At 41.0% G+C, this 20,314-nt stretch overlaps 1 protein-coding gene across 8 annotated transcripts in view; it reads right to left on the bottom strand.

Annotated features, from left to right (window-relative positions):
- Positions 1–20,314, bottom strand: part of ATP6V0A1 (ATPase H+ transporting V0 subunit a1) — a 53,967-nt gene that overhangs the window by 23,696 nt on the left and 9,957 nt on the right. For 4 of the 8 annotated variants that reach the window (XM_042916988.1, XM_042916991.1, XM_042916994.1 and 1 more), the window contains exons 3-11: positions 16,821–16,899; positions 15,242–15,339; positions 14,566–14,694; positions 8,464–8,567; positions 7,968–8,094; positions 5,836–5,918; positions 5,127–5,220; positions 1,402–1,614; positions 581–731 (exon numbers count right to left, since the gene is read on the bottom strand). In XM_042916988.1, the coding sequence (XP_042772922.1) occupies positions 581–731; positions 1,402–1,614; positions 5,127–5,220; positions 5,836–5,918; positions 7,968–8,094; positions 8,464–8,567; positions 14,566–14,694; positions 15,242–15,339; positions 16,821–16,899 (1,078 nt within the window). Of the gene's footprint in view, positions 1–580; positions 732–1,401; positions 1,615–5,126; positions 5,221–5,835; positions 5,919–7,967; positions 8,095–8,463; positions 8,568–8,921; positions 9,312–14,565; positions 14,695–15,241; positions 15,340–16,820; positions 16,900–20,314 lie in introns of those variants that run through there. The other 4 variants (XM_042916996.1, XM_042916989.1, XM_042916992.1 and 1 more) reach the window with 2 other exon arrangements.

Here is a 20,314-nt window from a genome sequence, read left to right as displayed (position 1 = left end):
TTGACAGGCCAGCTTTCTTCCCTTGTGCAGCAACCACTTCCCAGCTGAATAAAGCTCTCAGGTACGTGGGAGAAAGCCTGGAACCCAGAGCAAAGTCAGTCCTGTAGAAGACTCCAGCTAAAAACGAATTCCCAGACTCTTGATTTAATAATTAACTCTCCTGGCTTTGCTTTGTGAAATCTGCTTTGTGTCTAAAATGGTCAGTAATTGCTATATTTTCTCTGTCTAACCTGGTATAGGGAAGCCTTTTAAAAATATCAGATATCTCAGAAAAAACTTAAAGTACTTCCTGCAAATGGTGTGCTAGAGAAAGTCAGGTGTTTCATAGTTGGGAGGGCACACAAAAGAATCCAATCCACTGAGCTCATTCCTATAAAACCACCTCTTAAAACAGTGCCACCCAGCAACAAACCTCCCTCTCTGTGTCAAAGTGGGCACGTCTTTACAGGAATGACACTAGAGCTGAGATCTTGACAACACTGTTAGTTTTAAGCCAGTTATTCAAGAACATTTGAAGGGAAGCATTAGAAGAAATAACAAACAAAAAATCAAACCTCTAGAAGATTCAAGCTCTTTTTACCTGGGTTTATCTCTCTGTAAGTCCCGATTCCGTAAGCATCTACTATGTTCTGAAAGCCGTATGTGAACTTGTTCGTTTTGTTATAGGTTGGGGGAGTCTGATTTGTTTGCATCCTGTTCAAGATAGAGGGCACAGTGGAGCCACTGTGTTCCTGGGAAACATTGAGCACACATAGCAAAATTAGATCATCCTGACCATGAACATATTCATCAAAACTCCTCAAGCTGTACATATAAAATACGTGCATTTTATTCTATGTGAGTTGTTTCTCAATCTTCCCATCTTTGGGAGAAACCGGAACTAGGTATAAAATTTACAATGAAAAATTAACATTAAGTCTTGGGAAGAATATCCTTACTGTGAAAAAAATTCAGTTCTAAAATGTGTAACCAAAGAAAATATGGCACTTCCTTGTCTGAAGACAATCATCTGCCTTTCTGAGATTATCGCTGTTCTCTCCTCCTTTTATGGAGAAAGCAGCGAATGTTTTCAAACTCTAACTACTAAGCGGGACTGCCAGAGGTATCCCTCAGAAGTGGTCTGCTGGACAGAAAGAATGGATCAGGAAACAGACATCGTGGTCATGAGCTACCCTGAAGAATCACGGGTATACGACCAAGTCATTTCATCTTTTTTGAACTGCAGTTTCCACATTCAGAAAACCAGGATGTACAAAATGTATGGTTAGGATATAAGAGGAGTACAAGGTGAGTATAGTCAAGAACTCTGAAAGTAAAAATGCCACAAAAATGTAATTAATTCATGTTATTGTTGATGGGAACCTCTTTTCCTGGCTGCATGGTTAGTGGTGCGGGACTCACCGTGCCCCTTCTGAGTGCAAACTGGATGGAGTCGAGGTCGGTGACAGGGCACCAGACCTCGGCGATCAGGCACTTCTGGGTCACGTCTATGTTGCACAGATTCAGGGTGTGGTAGATGGCCTTCATCTTCCGCACCTTGATGAACCAGACACGGATGTTCTTAGCAGCCGCCTGCAGAACCCTCTGGCGGTGATCCTCTGTTTGATTCAGAACCTTTTGGGAGAGAAGGGAACAAGGAGAGATCCTTCTACATACAGAACCAGTCTTAGATCTCAGCATATAAATGGGAAAGAGGCACAGCTTTCTGAGAAGGGCTGCTAGGGATCTATTCTTCTTCAGACTAGAATGGCTTTTTTTGGGCACCTGAGTGACTCAGTCAGTTGAGCGTCAGACTTCAGCTCAGGTCATGATCTTGCGGTTTGTGGGTTCGAGCCCCACGTCAGGCTCTGTGCTCACAGCTCAGAGCCTAGAGCGCTTCAGATTCTGTCTCCCTCTCTTTCTGCTCCTCCCCTGCTTGTGCTCTGTCTCTCTCTCCCTCAAAAAATAAAGAAACATTAAAAAAAAAATAGAATGGCTTTTTTGGGGGGTAAATTATAAGAAATTACAGTTTTAGTTACTAATATTCATTTTCTGTTAGCTTCAATCTGAAGAGAAACCTGAGGAAATTGTTTTTAGCTCTTCTATATTTTATCTTCCCACCAAGTCCACAGCACAATATAGGTCATTGGCTTTTACCTGGATCATTAAAGAGCAATGGCTTTCCATATGGAGTCTCAAACTCAAAGAAGTCAGCATCATCATAGGCCTGGGAGTTGATAAAATCCATACTTAAGAACAGTAAGCTGCAGAATCCCCTGAACAGAAGCCAGCATCAGGGAATGATGGGAAAGAGGCAGGGCTGAGCACCGTTGTCTACCTATGCCAGAAGACACTCCATGCCAGGGAACAAGAGACAGGAGACACTGTGGGGTCAGGAGGACTCATGGCCTTAGAGGGGATTTAGACAGCCACATACCACTGTTATCATGGGGCAGATGAGGCTTTGCCTTTCTGTCAGGCTTCTTGGGGGAAGGGGAGGGAAACATTTTCAGTGCTGATCCTTTGGAAATCAGCACAGGTTTTCCTCAGAGTGATCACGCTGCTGAAACCGAAACCACGGTAGAAGAAAGGGAAGGGACACTTTACATTCCACTGCCTTGGTAATCACCATTTAAGATTTCAATAGCAGAAGAGGGGCTAAGCCAAAGGGCGAGTAACCCATCACTCACACTTCTGTATGGAAACTGACCTTAAATCTCCACATTTCTTTACAGAGGAAAAAGTTATGCACTAGCCATGTTAGCACAAGGCTCCATCATACTCGGCTCATCAAGTCAATTCAGAAAAAAGTAGTAACTACTTTCTGAAGGGCAGTAGGTGGGGACTTCCATACAGGTTTCTAAAAAACCTGCAGGCTAGAGAAACTCTTGTATCACTTAAGAATAAAGGAACAAAGTTATTTTCTCTCCTTCTGGCTGCTGACACTTTTACAATTACCATTCAAACTTCTGGAAGAATGCTAAATAAACGTGTAAGCAATGCCCTATTTGCTTTTCTCTTTCCCCATCCCCCACACCCACATCTCACTCCTTGACAGTCAATCCCTTTTTAAAGTTTCAGTTCATATAGCTGGGTACTTTAAAGATCAAATTCTGGCCATACTGCCAATGCCTTTTAAAAATCTATCCATGAGTCTAGGAGGGGATAAGACAGGCCTAGAACCCAGAACATACTAATTGGCCCACCACCCACCAGCAGCTCTAAAAACTTTCGTCCCTTGGTTAAAGGGGTGAGTGCTTCTCAAAGGAGCCAGCAATAGGTCAAGATGGTGGGTCATACACTATGGGAGTTGGAGGGAAAAAGGACAAAGGGAGTTGAGATGGGAGTTACAGCATCTCTGGTGATTCTGCCTCCACTGGAAAGAACGGTCTTTGGGATTAAGTACAGAGGGCGCCCCTTATCTGTAGGGGACACCATCCAAGACCCCCAGTGGGTGCCTGGAACGGTGAGTAGTACCTAACTCTATAAACAGCATGTTTTTTCTTATACACACATACCCATGATGAAATTTAATTTATAAATTAGGCAATTATATTAGGCAATTGACAATAACTAAAAATAAAAGTGTAACAACATGCTATAATAAAAGTCCTGTAAATGTGATATCTCTAAATATCTTCCTGTACTGTACTCACCCTTTTTATTATGAGGATATGAGAGGAAAAGATGCCTACATGAGCATGAGGAGATGAAGTACGGGGAGTGGTGTTAGGTGTGTGACCAGCATTAGGCTACTACTGACCTTCTGATGTCATCAGAAGGAGGATCATCTGTTTCTGAATCACAGTTGATTTGGGTAACTGAAATCTCAGAAAGCAAACTGGTGGGTGGCAGGGGGACAACTGTATGTGTTAATGTTTCAAGAGGGCAATCATCACAGTCTTTCAACAGAAAACAAAGCTCCAACTGGCCACCCTTTCCTTCCACGTATGCATCAATCATGACTCCTTCCTTAGGACTTTGTGACAACGGAGTGTATAAGCCAACTGGTGATGTGGTAAAAATCTAGCGCAGTCTCTTCTTGGGTACTAGAGTTATACTAGGACCCTTTGCCTAGACTGTGTGATTAAGATCTAAGGTGACCAGAAGGATACACACCAAGCTGTCAAGAGCAGCTGCCTCTGGAGGGGGAGTGTGTGTGACAGCGGAATGGACTTTATGCATACTTCTTTATTACTTGAATTTTTTCTTAACTAAGCATACTTTATTTAATTGTAAAAATACCTCAAACTCATGAAGAGGGAAATTGAATACACTAAGCAACAACAATTTCGGATGGATAGCATTCCTGCCGCATTTAAGGATGATTAATGCTATTTTTAACAGTCATTCCCTGAAACTTTTTCCTAACTCCCAAGGGCACAAGTTACCCATGGACATTTCTTTTTTTTGGTGTCTTGGCTGCTGTAGGTGCCTAACAAACTGTTAGTGTTTCAAGGAAGGAGAATGGTTTTCTATTATAGTATTTCTGATGAGGGAGCATAAAGCAAGCTGACAGGCCGCCAACACCCTCCCCCCAACTCCTAGATGGGATATGTATGATATTCATCCAGCACTCCTGGCTGCCCAAGAACAAAGGAAAGCGGAAAACTAAGGTTAACTGATAGAGACCATAGTCCTGCAGGACCTAAGTCTCCATCACCCTTCCACAGTGATGTGGGAAACAAAGGCAGAAGGAAATGGCAGATAGAACTCAATTTCCTTATAACCTGCAGCCCATTGACAAATACTTGAGGCTGGCAGAATAAAATGTTTCTCCAGGAATTCCTTACTGTCTTAATATTAATGCTTTGCTAGAGGGAAGAACCACCTTAGCTTGACAATAGCTAGGCCTCCACTATCCTGGGAGTCTTCTGTAGCATATGAAAATCTCACTGGAAACTTCCCCTGGACTTTACCTCCTCCAACCCCATAGTATATAACCAGTCTCTCCTCATGGTCCCTGGGCAGCTCTTCCTGCCCATGGGTCCGGTCCCCGTGCTTCAATAAAATCACCTTTTTGCACCAAAGACATCTTCAAGCATTCTTTCTTGGTCGTCGGCTCCAGACCCCATGAACCCCACTATCACCCCAAAAAAACCCTCATCATTTTACACACACCAAAATGCCCTCCAGCCCTCTGTTACCATTTGGAGATCGTCAATCCTGGTATTAACTCCAGAAGCCATTTCCTTCCTCTCCTGTGGTGTCTCAGGACAGGGATAGAGTGAGGCCCGGAACCTGGAACATACAGACACAACCTGACAAACATCGAAGTTTTTTAACCTATCCAATTTAAATAACCTCAGAAAGTAATCTTAATGTACTAGAAGGACCATAACAGGATTAGTTCAGAGTGGTGCCCTGATCATGAATAACTAGGAAGTGTCCTATAGATAGAGCAGTAACATTTGAACAATCTCGACATTCTCTGCAGCTACTAAATTTCCTTAGATTAAAATTATAAAACTCAGTAATACAAATCATATTATAAGTTACTAGAGAAAAATGGCATGGAAAAGAGATCATATAGGCAGAATTTCAGAAAAGTTTACAGGCGCAATGCCTATGGCACACTGCTGGGTACACAAACCCATTGTCCTAGAACAATGCAGCATTTATAAACCATGAGTCCTAATTACTTTTTTTGCAAAGAAAGGAAATTGTGGTTTTGACAGTACTTTTAAAAATGAACTGAGACCATTTCTAATTATTTAAAATAGCCCTAACATTATTAGAAGATATATGTATTGCATTAAGGTAGACTAAAAGGGCTATTGTTTCATTATTCTGTATCCTAAGGCTTAACAGTCAAGGCATTCTGATTGCACCCTCAGGGAGGCACATTTCTCTTACCCTTCACAGATTTTCTTGACTCTGTTTTTCAGCTGATCGCCTTGGAAGAAAATGATGAATACAGATTTGTGCACGTAGTCACCCTGGGCCCCAAACCAGAAACAGAGAATTTAGACTTCTACTCTGGAAGAATATTTCTTGAATAACCTACTTTCTTGGTGATATAGGAACGGGAGTCCTTTAAGGATACGGCAACCCTGCACTCGAACTATTATCCTCAATCCATTTCTTAAGCTCCACTATACGAACATTTGTCCTATAATCCGTAATGCACAAAAAACTTTCTGTATTTGTTTTTAAACTCAACCGTGAGCTGAACACAGATGCTCAGATGATTCTCCTCGTAGCACAATATAGCCCTTATTACCAATTCAACTTCAAACCCTATACTACCTGAGTAAGTACGGAAGAGAGGAGAGGAAGCCATTTCTGCTTATTCCCATGCTTAGAAATTCCCAGATAAAGGGGACTGAGTAACTCTAAGGAACAGAGGTGGGAAGAATGTTGATGTAGAATCTCATGCTTCATACTAAGTTTGATCTAAGGAGCAGGGAGGAAGGCAATCTATTCCAAATACCAAGTTTACACGCAAAGTCTGATGCAAGGACTGCAGGGAAAGATCAGAAAAATAAGCTTAACTAGGTGTTAACTAGTATTGTCTCTGGTTGCCTGTATTTCTCATATTCCTAGAGTTTTAAAAGCAAACAGACTTCAGAAGGATAAAAGGAGATGCGGTGTGAAGACAATGACACTACGTGTCTTAAATTCCTTCATTCTCCAGGAATAAACTGGAGCGCATTCTTTGTGCAGCTGCGCTGCTGTAGCTAGCCAGACCCCCTTTCCTCAATTTGTTGATAATAGTGTTTCTGTTGCCCAGAAACTTGGCTGAAGATTCCTAAGAACAGTTCCACAGGAGGTGTGACTGCAGACTGCAATGTCTCCACAAGCCAAGCACAGGCTTCAGTGAGTCTGTAAAACTGCTCCTCTGGGGGGCTCGCTGTACCCTAAGTGCCACCACCCTCCTGTTTAGGAGGATAAAAGGATGAAAGCCTCAGATTTTCAGCTGCACGACCCACCCACTCTGAGGAGTCACAAATTCAATCTCTCTTCTTAGGTGGGACAAAGAATGGTAATCTAAGAAAATCTAAAAGATCATTTTCAACAGAAAAACCAAGCCCAGGCTTCTAAATAATACCGATACAAAAGGGAAGTACATTTTTTTTTTTTTTTGCAATACATTTAATCTTCCTTGCTTGTGATCCTTGACATCAGGACTCATGATACTTAGTGTAGGCTGATGTTAAGAACTCTGGCCCGTTATGTCAAATGCCAACAGATTCAGCCATTCCTACCCTGCAAAGCACTGGGTGGGGAAGATTATTCTATCTTGCACAATATATTACCCTTAAATTAAGTTTCTAAATCTCCCAACAAACAAGTAGACAAAAAAAAACCTTACCAACTAAAAATTTCATCAACTTATCGAGCTCACAGTTGAGGAACTCTCTCCTTATATGGATATTACCGAACTTGGAACCAGATATCTTGCTTTAATTTTCATAAAGTTGATTTTCTTTTGGTGTCAGATCAGTAACAGAAAGCATATAAAGCTGAGGTTTGGGGCGCCTGGGTGGCTCAGTCGGTTAAGCGTCCGACTTCAGCTCGGGTCATGATCTCACAGTCCATGAGTTCAAGCCCTGTGTCGGGCTCTGTGCTAACAGCTCAGAGCCTAGAGTCTGCTTTGGATTCTGTGTCTCACTCTCTCTCTCTGCCCTTCCCCTGCTCATGCTCTGTCTCTCTCTGTCTCAAAAATAAATAAAAACATTAAAAAAATTTTTTTTTTAAATAAAGCTGAGGTTTAAGATAACTGGAAAAAAACACATTTATAATCCAAATAATACCTACACAAGTGGGGCTTGAAAATGTCCAGGCACGTGTCAGTATACATCATCTGTACACACACGATGGGAATTAAGAGGAAAAGAGCAGTATTTCAAATGTGCAAGTCAAAGCAGGAGTAAACATAAGGGCTCCTCTGTGGGAGTGTCAGATTCAGGTGGTACCATGCAGTGTCACTGCTCTGGGCTCCCTTTACAAGACCTACTCCACGGGACACAATTTCCTAGTCTTACAGTCACAGGATCCTCCAGGGGGTTCTCGATTTCAGCCTGTCGCAGGAACACATTCCCCCGGCACACCCGCCAAAGCATGCGCTCAAAAGTAGGGATGCGCTCCCGGTTAATCACACCAGCCACGAAGCTGTGGGGAGAAGAGGCAGATGGGGAACTCGATTCCATGCCACGGGACAGAGGGCTTTAAGACAAAGAAGGGAAGCGAGAGGAGAGGGGCACGAACGACAAACACAAGGCTAGGCAATGTTACGCCAAAAGGGCTCCCAAAGTCTTATTCCCGGACCCCAGGATAGGGTTGACAGGACAAATCAGGAACTGAATCCAAGTGACTCAGGAACACCTCTCAAGAGGCTCAGAAGAGAACACATCCTGGAAGCAAGTGAACGGGCCAGCCTCACCACTCTTGAACAGCAACAATGAACACGATCGCTGCTCCCCGTCCCCCCCAAAAATGAACTGACCCCACTGACATACGGAGACTTGCAGTAGTACTTACCCAAGTCTTAACGGTGTGCCCCTTCCCATCTCACTCGGCTCCAAGAGGGACGAGGACTCTTCCAACAAGTCTGGATCCGCCATCTGCTGATGATGCAATTCAGCCTGAATTCACAAATCAATTAATATCTAATGAAAATAGTTAGTGGCATGCAGGGAACGAGGAACCGGGAGATAAGTTCAGAAAATAAAGACGAGGGGAAAAAAAAAAAAAAAAAACCACCAAAAGAGAAGACATAGCCACAAAAAGAAGACAAGAATAGGGGAAGAAAACAAAGGAAAGAAACAAGAGGTAAAGAAAGCTTTGTTGCCCCAGTAAAGGCATCTGGGGAAATGGCTTTTGAAATAAGGAATAAAGAAAAAACACTAAATAATGATGACATGTATAAATCTGTTACTTAGGTGGAAACCATTTTTCCTCTGTTTCCCTGAATGAGCCATGAAAGTACCAGGAAATACCTTTGCATACGGATGGAAGCTGCAACGTTTCTTCATTTTCAGCAAGACCAAAGCAGCTCTGAAGATACTCTCAACATCAAATTTCCAGGTAGCTACAAACTAAAATTTTCCCTGTGTGAGAATGTGAAAGATGGAGACTCTCTTTCCAAGGAGAAAAGCAAGGCACCGCCACTGTCCTGAGCACAGTGTGGACTGGAGAAAGGTGGAAGGGGCGTCTCCACGAGACTGGGTTTTCCATGCTCTTCAAAATTCAGAACATGAAAACTTTCAGCATGGCCACTGTAAAAAAAATGCTCCAAGCCATGGGCTTTAAAGAGTATTTCTTTCGGGGCGCCCGGGTGGCTCAGTTGGATGAGTGTCCGACTCTTGATTCAGCTCAAGTCATGATCCCAGAGAGGTGGGATCAAGCTCCGTGTCGGGCTCCATGAGTGTGGAGCCTGCTTAAGATCCTCTCTCTCCCTTTGCCCCTCTCCCCTGCTTGTGTGCTCTCTCTCTCTCTAAAATAAATAGTGATAATAATAAATAGTATTTCTTTCTCCAAAAGAAGCAGCAGCATATTGGCTGGGCAGGCCTGGCCTTGACTGCATCAATAAAGGGAAGAAAAAGTGAAAACCTATCTGAATGCCTTCATTTCTAACCAGGAATCTAGGAATATTAAAAAGTTCATGTTAGGCTATATAGTTTAAGGGTCACTGAGAACATAGCTGAAGCCAGGAATCTAAATCCAGTGAGAAAAAGTAACCAATCATAAGCCAATATAGAACATGTGGGCTAATTTAATTGTTTAGATTTAAAATGATTTCCACCATGACAGTTTATACAATGAAATGAAGGAGAAGAGGGACCTTCTCAGATGGAGGTCTATACTTCCTAGAGTCTCTCTACCCACCACATTCTAACACCTTTTATTCTTATCAATCAGGAAGGTCTGAGAAGCTCTCTAAAAAATAAAGGCCAATCAACTTCTCTACCGCCTGATCTCCTCAACTTTAATATCCACGCACTACTTGTTTGACCAAAGACAAGAAATATGCCAGAAAAATCTTCCTTTTCAAAAGCAGAACTAAACAAAAAAATCAGGAGAATTTTTCTCTATCATCTTCATTCCAAACATTCTATTCCTGTTAACCCTGCGATCAAAAAATTGATCAAGGGAACCTCACTTGGTAAGTCGTAGGAAATGTAAAGTTAAGGGGGGTGGGGGAGGGCTTTAGGATTGAGTATAAATAAACCTGAATATAAACCAAATGATTAGGTTGAGAACCTAAAAAAGAGAAAGCAATTTTCTGGGGAAGTGAAATCTAAAAGTTGATGCAGAATCAACATTCAACTCCCCACCCCCTTCAAAAAAAAGAAAGAAAGAAAAGGTAGGGCAGGCTTTGAGTATGCCAGAGGGCAGAGAAATATTGTCATGATATACAAAAAAGTTTAAGATGAGATAATGGGGGCACAGGTTTCCACTTGCTCTCAAGTGGAAATTTAGGGGGCTTTTTTTGTTTCTGCCTAATATCAGATCAGCTTATTGAAAGCCACAGGCAACTCATTTTAAGGATCTAGATGACTACCTCATTTCAACTGGTTCTTGGGATGTCCCTTGGCAAAAAACAGTGAAACTGACTGCTACACACAAGACTCTGGCCTACTTCCCTACGCGGTTCACAAGGCCTGGCTAAAGTAAACCCAAAAGATCAGACTCAGTGCAAGCCTATGTGCTCTAAAGGGGACAACCGCTATCACAGCAAAAAGTGCTGAGCAACTAGACTCCTCTGAAAACTGCATCTGGGGACTCTGGGCACAAAAAGAACCCAGCGGAATTAAAATTAAATGGAAACTTGTGATGATATTCTAATTAATAATCTCACCACTTCATACTTAAGAATCCTAAATCTTAGAGAGGGGAGTAAAAAAAAAAAAAAAATTTTTTAATAAAATAATTGGGCCTCATGGGGAACTAGGAGGACCAGACCGCTCACTGAGGGCCTTTAAAACAATCTCTAAAACCACACTGTGGGGTACCTAAATCCTATTCTGGGCTCCCTAATAACAATAACAACACTGCCAACGTGCCTTTAAATGACTTGCTATGCTCTCTGGTTTACCCTTTCCCCCAGTCGCAACACTGAAACCATGCCCTGAAAGAGGAAGTGGCAGAATTTCTGAGGCTCCCTGTCTACACTGAAATAGAAATAGCACATCCGGATCCAGCTGCATTAATTACCAAGAGCAAACACTCTTACTTCCATCTCCAGTGAGAGAGAAATCGCATTTCATCACTTCCGGTATTCACCCAAGCCCCAAAGGAGAAGGCAGATGGGAAAGAAAAGTAAAGAAGAGCAGATGGATGGAAGACTCAGGAGGAAAGGAAGGCAGGAACCTGCATGCCATTAACCATTACTTTTCCAGTCTTCTTTATGTTCTCATGGGCTAGGGTGCTTATGGTAAAAGATGCAGAGAGCACTCTTCAGCTCTCACAGTTCTTCATAAGCAAGAAGACTGAGAAAAGGATAATCATTAACAAGTCATTTTAATTGCTCTGGATGAGAAATGGCTAAGTCGAATTTGTAATCATCTTAAATCATAAGAATATCGAATTTACGCTTACTCTTCCCCTTCCAGATGCCTTGCCAATCATGACCGCTATGCCTAAAGACGGAAAGAACCCTTTCCCGATTTGGCCATTTTCTGCTAACTCATTATTATAAATTATTGATCATGTTCACCAAATTATATAAAAAAGAAGGACTCAAAACTGGTTGTATTTTAGGCCATTTGCAAGCTGTGATTTCAGGCATGGAAGAAAATCTCACACAAAAAGTTCCATTTCTGAGATTTGAGGGTCCCATGTTTCTTTTTCTTTTGCATTATTTAACGTGCGCACTCACATGCCCAGATGCACTTACTCTGTGAGGTCTTATCACCTGCCATGGCAGCGACAGCTGAGACTGGTGCTTGGCAATAGCAGGGCAGGCACCATTGAGAGGGACCTGGCTGAACCTCTGAGCCAGTGGCAGGAGCAGGCAAGGCACTGACCGTGCACTCGGAGAGGAAAGGCTGAGTGGCTCTTGCCAGAAGCCTCCCTACACTACGGTGAGGGTGTAGGAACAAGAGGGGTTGAGGACAAGAGCAGTCAAAGAACCTCTTACAGCCCAGGACTTGGGCTCAAAAGTACTCAGAGATTAAAAAAAAAAAAAGAAAGAAAAGAAATGTTTTGCAAATGTTTTGCGTGAATAAAGGGAAAACAACCCACCATGGATTGACTGGGCATGAAGGTCGTAAAGACTTCCAGCCTGCCTTCTCAGCATGGGGGTTTCGTGTTTAGACTTATTACTCACAAAGAACTTATGATTTTAACACTTTGCTTATATTTCCAAGTAATTTCTCTTATTTTGTTTTAATATTTTGTTTTTAATAACATTAATAGTTCAAGTAACAGGGCACCTCGGTGGCTCAGTTGGTTAAGCGTCCAAATGTTCCTCAGGTCGCAATCTCAAGGTTTGTGAATTCGAGCCCAGCATCAGGCTCTCTGATGTCAGTGCGGAGCCCGCTTCGCATCCTCTGTCTCCCTCTCTCTGCCCCTCCCCCACTCGTGTGCATGTGCGCACACTCTCTCTCAAAAAAGAAATAAACATTAAAAAAAAACAGTTCAAGTAACTATTGCTCATAAGGGAGTCCATCTGTCAGTATTTATTCAGAATTTCTCCAGAATGAACTAGACAAAGAAGCCTATTCTATTCCTTAAACTCAGGAGGTTAAGAAAGACATTGTCATACATTGCAGCAACATCCCAGCAATAAACTAAGACTATATCAAAAGGGAAAGGGGGGGCAAAAGAATTAAGCCCCAAATGATGTTAAAAGTACCTGAGCTTCGATTCTGAGGCCAGTTTAAATTGGATCTGTGAGAGAGCAGCTTGGACGCATTTAGGAAAGCACACATCTGTGAGCCTATGGAGACACTGTGCCCTGGGATGTTTTCTGATATGACTAAGTGATACATTCCTTGAGCACAGGGGCCATGCCTTACTCATCTTGTGCCTCACGAAGAGTAGGTGCTCACTAAATGCTCAGTGAATTAGTGAATATAAATACACTGATGTTTAGGCAATGAGCAACTAGAATTCCAGATTATCTGTTCATTAAAACCATGAGACATAAGTGGCCATGCCTGTTGCAAAAGACCTGAAACACTTGGAAAGAGTTAATCACACTGTCCCACAACCTCTAATTCGATGAGATATCAGGGACTGGTGAAAGAAGTCCTCATCAGTCTCAAAATTCTCAACTCAGTGAGCAAGCCGAATATTCACACTAAACCTCTCTTGACATATAGCCAGATTCTGATTCTTGGGATGACCAGGCAATTAAGTTCATATGAGCTTTTTCCCCTTTCCCCAATAGATTTTTTTTAATTAGCATGGCTTCTCTGAGTCCATCTTTAGTTATTGAGGAATGTATCACATCTTCGGCTGACGTTCTCCAGCCCAGGGGTTCACAAACCACTGTCCCTCAGAGTCACCTTGTGAAAACAGACTGCTGGGCCCCACCCTCAGAGTTTCTGATTCACCAAGTCTGAAATCTGGAGTGGGGACTAATGATGTGCATCCTGACAAGTTCCCAGGTGAGGCTCATGCTGCTGGTTAGAGAGCCCCTGCTCCAGTCCTTAAAAGACCAATATTAAAAATGGAACTGAGAATACATCAGATGCTAACTAAAATGGGCCCTCTTTTTTTAAAAAGCTTTGCCAATTTTTTTGTTGTTGTTGAGCAAAGAATATAAAGAACTTTATGGAAGGCACACTAAAGAGTCGCTGGAACAGTAGCAGAAGTGTCCGATATTGCTAATCTGGTGGCAAAGACACCTTACTGTAAAAAAAGAGAATTCTCGGTACCTTAGGCCATCAACAAAGCCAAGTCCAGGCTCAAAGCTAAGACTCCTCTCCACGTTTAATGAGGAGAAGGAATCCTTCTGAAAGTCTTGCTCTAAAGCCTTTCTGTGGGCTCACCTCAGCAAACTGTCATCTGTCATCATCACCTACATTTTTAACCTAGAAACTGACTTAACATTTTTCCCTATAAGGTAGTGTGACTGAGTTTCCATGAAAATCCGGGAATTTCAAAATAGGCATCCTACCAGTTCTATTTCCATAGAACATAACGAGAAACTCTTGAAAAATTAAAGTGTGACTTGTGCTATGTGGATTGTTACAAATGTACTCATGGTAGATAAGCAAACATGGAGAATAAGATAAAAATAAAAATTTGATGATAAAAGTTTTGGAGGTTAAGCCTTTGTTATAATTTCATGTATGACTGAATGTTTCTTGTTGCTTCAACTTTTACCTTAAGTATTTACTTACCTCAAAATATAATGACAAAATTTCAACTATAATATATACAACTACTTTCGGGTTCCTTTCCCCATCTTGTGATGAAAAATTGCAGAAAATGCAAAAGCATACAAAACCATGACTGGCTGTGTACTGCATGAGAAATGGAACATAATCTGACATTCCTTCAACTAAAACAGTGCGAAAATGGTATTGCTTTCAAACTAGCAAATTAAAATAATTTTTGGAATAACAGCATGGCCCACTTGTGCAGGTATAATATCAGCTGCTCAAATACTAAAAGAAACAATAGTCTGACCTCATCGAAAAACTGCTGAGTTTTGCGAAGTATAAATTTTAATTCAGTCAGTTCCAGGAAGTTTCTCTTCAGAGCTTCCTGGTTTGTGTTGATTTCCTTCAGTTCATTTTCAATCTTTTCAAAATTGGCCTACAGAAAAAAAAAATAAATAAATAAATAAAATCAAACTATTAACTCAAACTAAGCTCAATATGCTTGATGTGAAAGACGGATGAATTCATCCATCCCACAGAACTCTTGGCCACCCTGATGGTTCAAACATAATTTTATATCTACCCAGCAAATGTGTGATTTTACCAGGGCAATTTTCTTTATGAAATTTTTTTGCTTAACATCATCTGTCTTTATCTATAGGTTCTATTACACAGTTGAATTTCTCAGGGGACTTTGGATGGAAAAAAATAAATACTGAAAACTCTACTGGTTATTCATTTAGTCTATGAGATGAATAAATTACTAGATAAATTCGTGTTAATCCAATAAGGTTTCGACAAGGCAGTAAACATTTATTTGGTGGCATGATAGTGCTGTATAGTAAGTTTTCACAAGATATTTACAAGCAAGAGACAATGTGGACAAGGACAGCAAGAATTCCTCTACTGTCCACCCACATAGGAAAATAATTTCTGCACTTAAGTAGAAAGAAACTTCTGGCTTCCTCAGAAGAATTGTTTACCTCTAAGTCAATCATGTCCCGGGGGAAGGGCACCTCTGGGTTTTCACCAGTGTCCATAATTGGGATATTAGCTTTTCTTATTTCTTTCTCAACAAATCCTAAAATGACAGAAGCAAAATATTCATGTATAGCACAGGCCTGGAATTGCCAGTATTTGAGAAAAAAAATAAGACCCCAAACCTGGCTAAAAAGAGCTTCATTCCCAGAAAGATACTCTCATATAAAAGAAGCAGAACATGTAAATCCTTTTTTTCTCCACGTTCCTCTTCCTCCACTGCACACTCTATAACAACCGCAGCTACCCCAGAGAGGATTATCATCCCACTACTGTCTTCCTTTCCTCTTTTGATCTTAAAACTGGACCTCATCTGCTTCAGTTCTCCACCCTGTGCAACTACTGCCCCAGAGTATGATGGTTCTGCTTGTAGATACTGTTGTAGGACAGAGTTACAGAACAGGGTGATTCAATAGAATATTTGACATTTAGCAAACTTGTGAGACAGCTCCAGATCAAAAGGGTTTCATTAAACTTGAAAAACAATCAGATCAGTTTTAACAACACAAAAACCCAAAAAGCACGACACGGAATAAGGTCCTAAAATACCAGAAGAGAAAAGTGACAACTAGTAACTTTTTTAGTGCGGGGACCAAATTCACCAATCAGCTAACTAAAAGCTGGCATAGTATAGTAGTGAGATCACGGGTTTCAGAGCCAGAGAGAACAACCTGGATTCAAATACTGGTTCCAGTACAACTGCTTATGTTCCCAGGCAAGTCACTTAACCTCTCTGATCTTTGGTTTCCCCGTTTATTTATTTATTTAATACTTATTTTTTAAGTAATCTCTACACCCCATGTGGGGCTCAAACTCACCACCCTGAGATCAAGAGTCAGATGCTCTACTGACTGAGCCAACCAGGCAGCCTGGCTTCCTAATTTATTAAATGAGGTAATACCCAACTGAAGGAATATTGTGAGGAATGAATGAAATAAAGTTTATGAACTCCCCAACTCTCAACAGTACCCTAATAAATGTGTTAGTTTCTTCCTTCACAAAAAGCTCAAATTAAAAGGTGGTTATATTGATATCTAAAATAGATGGTGGGCGCCTGGGTGGCTCAGTTGGTGGAATGTGCGACTCCTGATCTCAGGGTTGTGGGTTTAAGCCCACACTGCTTAAAAATAAAATCTTTAAAAATTATAATAAATAATATTTTTAAATTAAAAAACATATAAAATAAAATAAAAATAAAATAAAAATAGTGGTCTGAGTCCTGTCTCTCAGAATTCTATAATGCAATAGCTATAGCAGTAGCTGTAAAACCCTTCCCATAAAAAATAACCAATGTGTTCAGCTTGTAATCTTGTCGTCTCAAAGTTTCCATTAAGCACCACCTAGCCCCAATACCATAAAATCTACTTGTACATGAGAAATTCATCTTAATATCAAGATCCCAAGACTATTCCTCCTTTCTTTTTCTCCTGTAGTATTTTCTCGTTTTGTTAAGAGGACTAGCATCTCTAATTTAAGACAAATGACTCGTTATAGGAACATCATACAGGACCAAAATGCACATACGAAGCTTTCGATCCATTTCTTCACATCTTCTAACTTCATTCACAAATTTCCGCTGGAAAACATTCACATCTGGATTTAACTGCAAAATAAGAACACAATACCAAATATTTAAAACAAATTTTTTTAAGGTTTATTTATCTTTGAGAGAGAGAGAGAGAGAGAGAGAGAGCGCGCGCGCACACATGCACGCTAGCGGGGGAGGGGCAGAGAGAGAGGGAGACATAATCTGAAGAAGGCTTCAGGCTCTGAGCTGTCAGCACAGAGCCAAATGTGGGGTTCAAACTCACAAACTGTGAGATCATGCCCTGAGCCTAAGTGGGACACTTAACCAACTGAGCTACCCAGGTGCTCCCCAAATATTTAAATACTGCATCTATTTCCTCTGTGTCACAAGCAACACATTCTGCAAAGTGAAACCTAATTTTGTGTCAGTGTATGATGCAATCATATGATGCAAAAATGGTCTACTGCCCTATATAACCTGCTTCAGGGCCAATCACACCAACTGAAGATAAAAACCCCTCTCTCACTGTGGCACCACATTATTGGAATGGAGGCAAATTAGACAAAGCACCAAGGTACAAGATGGTTCTCCCAGGCCAAAGTCTCAGTGAGCTCCCCCAGCCAAAAACTTGAGCAATGATTTATACCAGAAGCTCTGCCCAGTTTTCCTTCTCTTCCTCCCAATCAGAAGAGACAAAAGGCAAACATCTTTTATTCTTCTGTCCCAGGATCTTCACTTCCTACCAGACAGGCTGGTTTATTCATTCATACATCACAAGTAATTTTCAAAGCAATGTGACAGATATTCTGGGAAATACAAACAAGTTCCTACTTACTAAGAAGCCTGAAATCTAGTAAAGAAAAAAAATACACACAACCAACAAGAGCACGTGATAAATTCCATAAAAGTAATACCAATAAAGAACTATAGCTACTCACTCAACATTTATGGAGCACTATATATACACTACTGTATTAGGCACTGTTATAAGTACAAAAGGATATGTCCAAGCTTTGAGGAGCTATCAGATCCATGGACGAGACAGACACAAACTAATAGATGCAATTTGTTGTGATAAATGCTACTTTAAAAAAGTAAATATTGTTGTCAGTTTCTTATACAATTAAACATATACATAGGTACATCATAACTAAGCATTCCACTACTAGATATTTGTTTAAGACAAATGAAAACATGTCTACAGAGATTCGTACAAGAATGTTTACAGCATGGCATAAGAACAGACACTCAGATCAATGGAACAGAATAACCCAGAAATGGACCCACAACGTATGGCCAACCAATCTTTGACAAAGCAGGAAAGAATATCCGATTGAATAGACAGTATCTTTACCAAGTGGTGCTGGGAAAACTGGACAGCGACATGCAGAAGAATGAACCTGGACCACTTTCTTACACGATACACAAAAATAAACTCAAAATGGATGAAAGACCTAAATGTAAGACAGGAAGCCATCAAAATCCTTGAGGAGAAAGCAGGCAAAAATCTCTTTCATCTTGGCCGCAGAAACTTCTTATTCAACATGTCTCTGGAGGTAAGGGAAACAAAAAGCAAAAATGAACTACTTGGACCTCATCAAAATAAAAAGGTCCTGCACAGCGAAGGAAACAATCAGCAAAACTAAAAGGCAACCGACAGAATGGGAGAAGACATTTGCAAATGACGTATCAGATAAAGGGTTAGTCTCCAAAATCTATAAAGAAGTTATCAAACTCAACACCCCAAAAACACATATTCCAGTGAAGAAATGGGCAAAAGACATGAATAGACATTTCTCCAAAGAAGACATCCAGATGGTCAACCAACACATGAAAAAATGCTCAACATCACTCATCATCAGGGATATACAAATCAAAATCACCATGAGATACCACCTCACACCTGTCAGAATGGCTAACACTAACAACTCAGACAACAACACATGTTGGCAAGGATGAGGAGAAAGAGGATCTCTTTTGCACTGCTGGTGGGAATGCAAACTGGTGCAGCCACTCTGGAAAACAGTATGGAGGTTCCTCAAAAAATTAAAAATAGAACTACCCTATGACCCAGCAATTGCACTACTAGGTATTTATCCAAGGGATACAGGTGTGCTGTTTTAAACAGGCACACGCACCCCCATGTTTTAACAGCTCTATCGATAATAGCCGAAGTATGGAAAGAACCCAAATGTCCACCGATGGATGAATGGATAAAGAAGATGTGGTATACATACACAACGGAATATTACTCTGCAGTCAAAAAGAATGAAATCTTGCCATTTGCAACTATGTGGATGGAACTAGAGGGTATTATGCTAAGCAAAATTAGTCAGAGAAAGACAAATATCACATGACTTCACTCGTATGAAGAATTTAAGATACAAAACAGATAAACATAAGGGAAAGGAAGCAAAAATAATAAACATAGAACAAACAGAGGGTTACTGGAGGGGTTTTGGGAGGGGGGCATTAAGGAATCTACTTCTGAAATCGTTGCACTATATGCTAACTTGGCTGTAAATTTAAAAATAAATAAATTAAAAGAAATAAATAAAACAATTTTCTAGAAAAATATAATTTACCAAGACTGACAAGGAAAAAACAACAACAGAATAAGCCTATAATCAGTAAAGAAATTTCAACAGTTAAAATATATCCATCTAAAAAATATCAGGCCTAGGGGCGCCTGGCTGGTAGTGGAGCGTGGGACTCTTGACCTTGGGGTCATGAGTTCAAGCCCCACATGGAGCATAGAGCTTACTTTAAAAATAAGAAAAATAATAAATAAATAATAAGTAAAAACATCAGGCCTAGAAGGTGTAAAGATGATTTGTACTAATCTTATTTTTTTTTAATTTAATTTAATTTTATTTATTTATTTTTTTAACGTTTATTTATTTTTGAGACAGAGAGAGGACAGAGTATGAACGGGGGAGGGTCAGAGAGAGGGAGACACAGAATCGGAAGCAGGCTCCAGGCTCTGAGCTGTCAGCACAGAGCCCGATGCAGGGCTCGAACTCACGGACCGCGAGATCATGACCTGAGCCGAAGTCGGCCGCTTAACCGACTGCGCCACCCAGGCGCCCCTGTACTAATCTTTTAAAGACTATGGGGCGCCTGGGTGGCGCAGTCGGTTAAGCGTCCGACTTCAGCCAGGTCACGATCTTGCGCGGCCCGTGAGTTCGAGCCCCGCATCAGGCTCTGGGCTGATGGCTCGGAGCCTGGAGCCTGTTTCCGATTCTGTGTCTCCCTCTCTCTCTGCCCCTCCCCCATTCATGCTCTGTCTCTCTCTGTCCCAAAAATAAATAAAAAACGTTGAAAAAAAAATTAAAAAAAAAAAATAAAGACTAGATAAACCCAAATCTTTAGAAAATTATTCCAAAGAGGCAAAATGAAGGAACGCTCCTCAACTAACAAATAAGACCGGCCAGTATAAGCTTGATACAGGGCGAGAATAGTTTGACAAAGGACAAGTACAAGCCGGTAT

This window comes from Panthera leo, chromosome E1 (genome assembly GCF_018350215.1).
Source record: "Panthera leo isolate Ple1 chromosome E1, P.leo_Ple1_pat1.1, whole genome shotgun sequence".
Taxonomy (NCBI): Eukaryota; Metazoa; Chordata; class Mammalia; order Carnivora; family Felidae; genus Panthera; species Panthera leo.
Note: the sequence above shows the minus strand (reverse complement) of the source record. Positions and strands in the feature narration are given on the sequence as shown.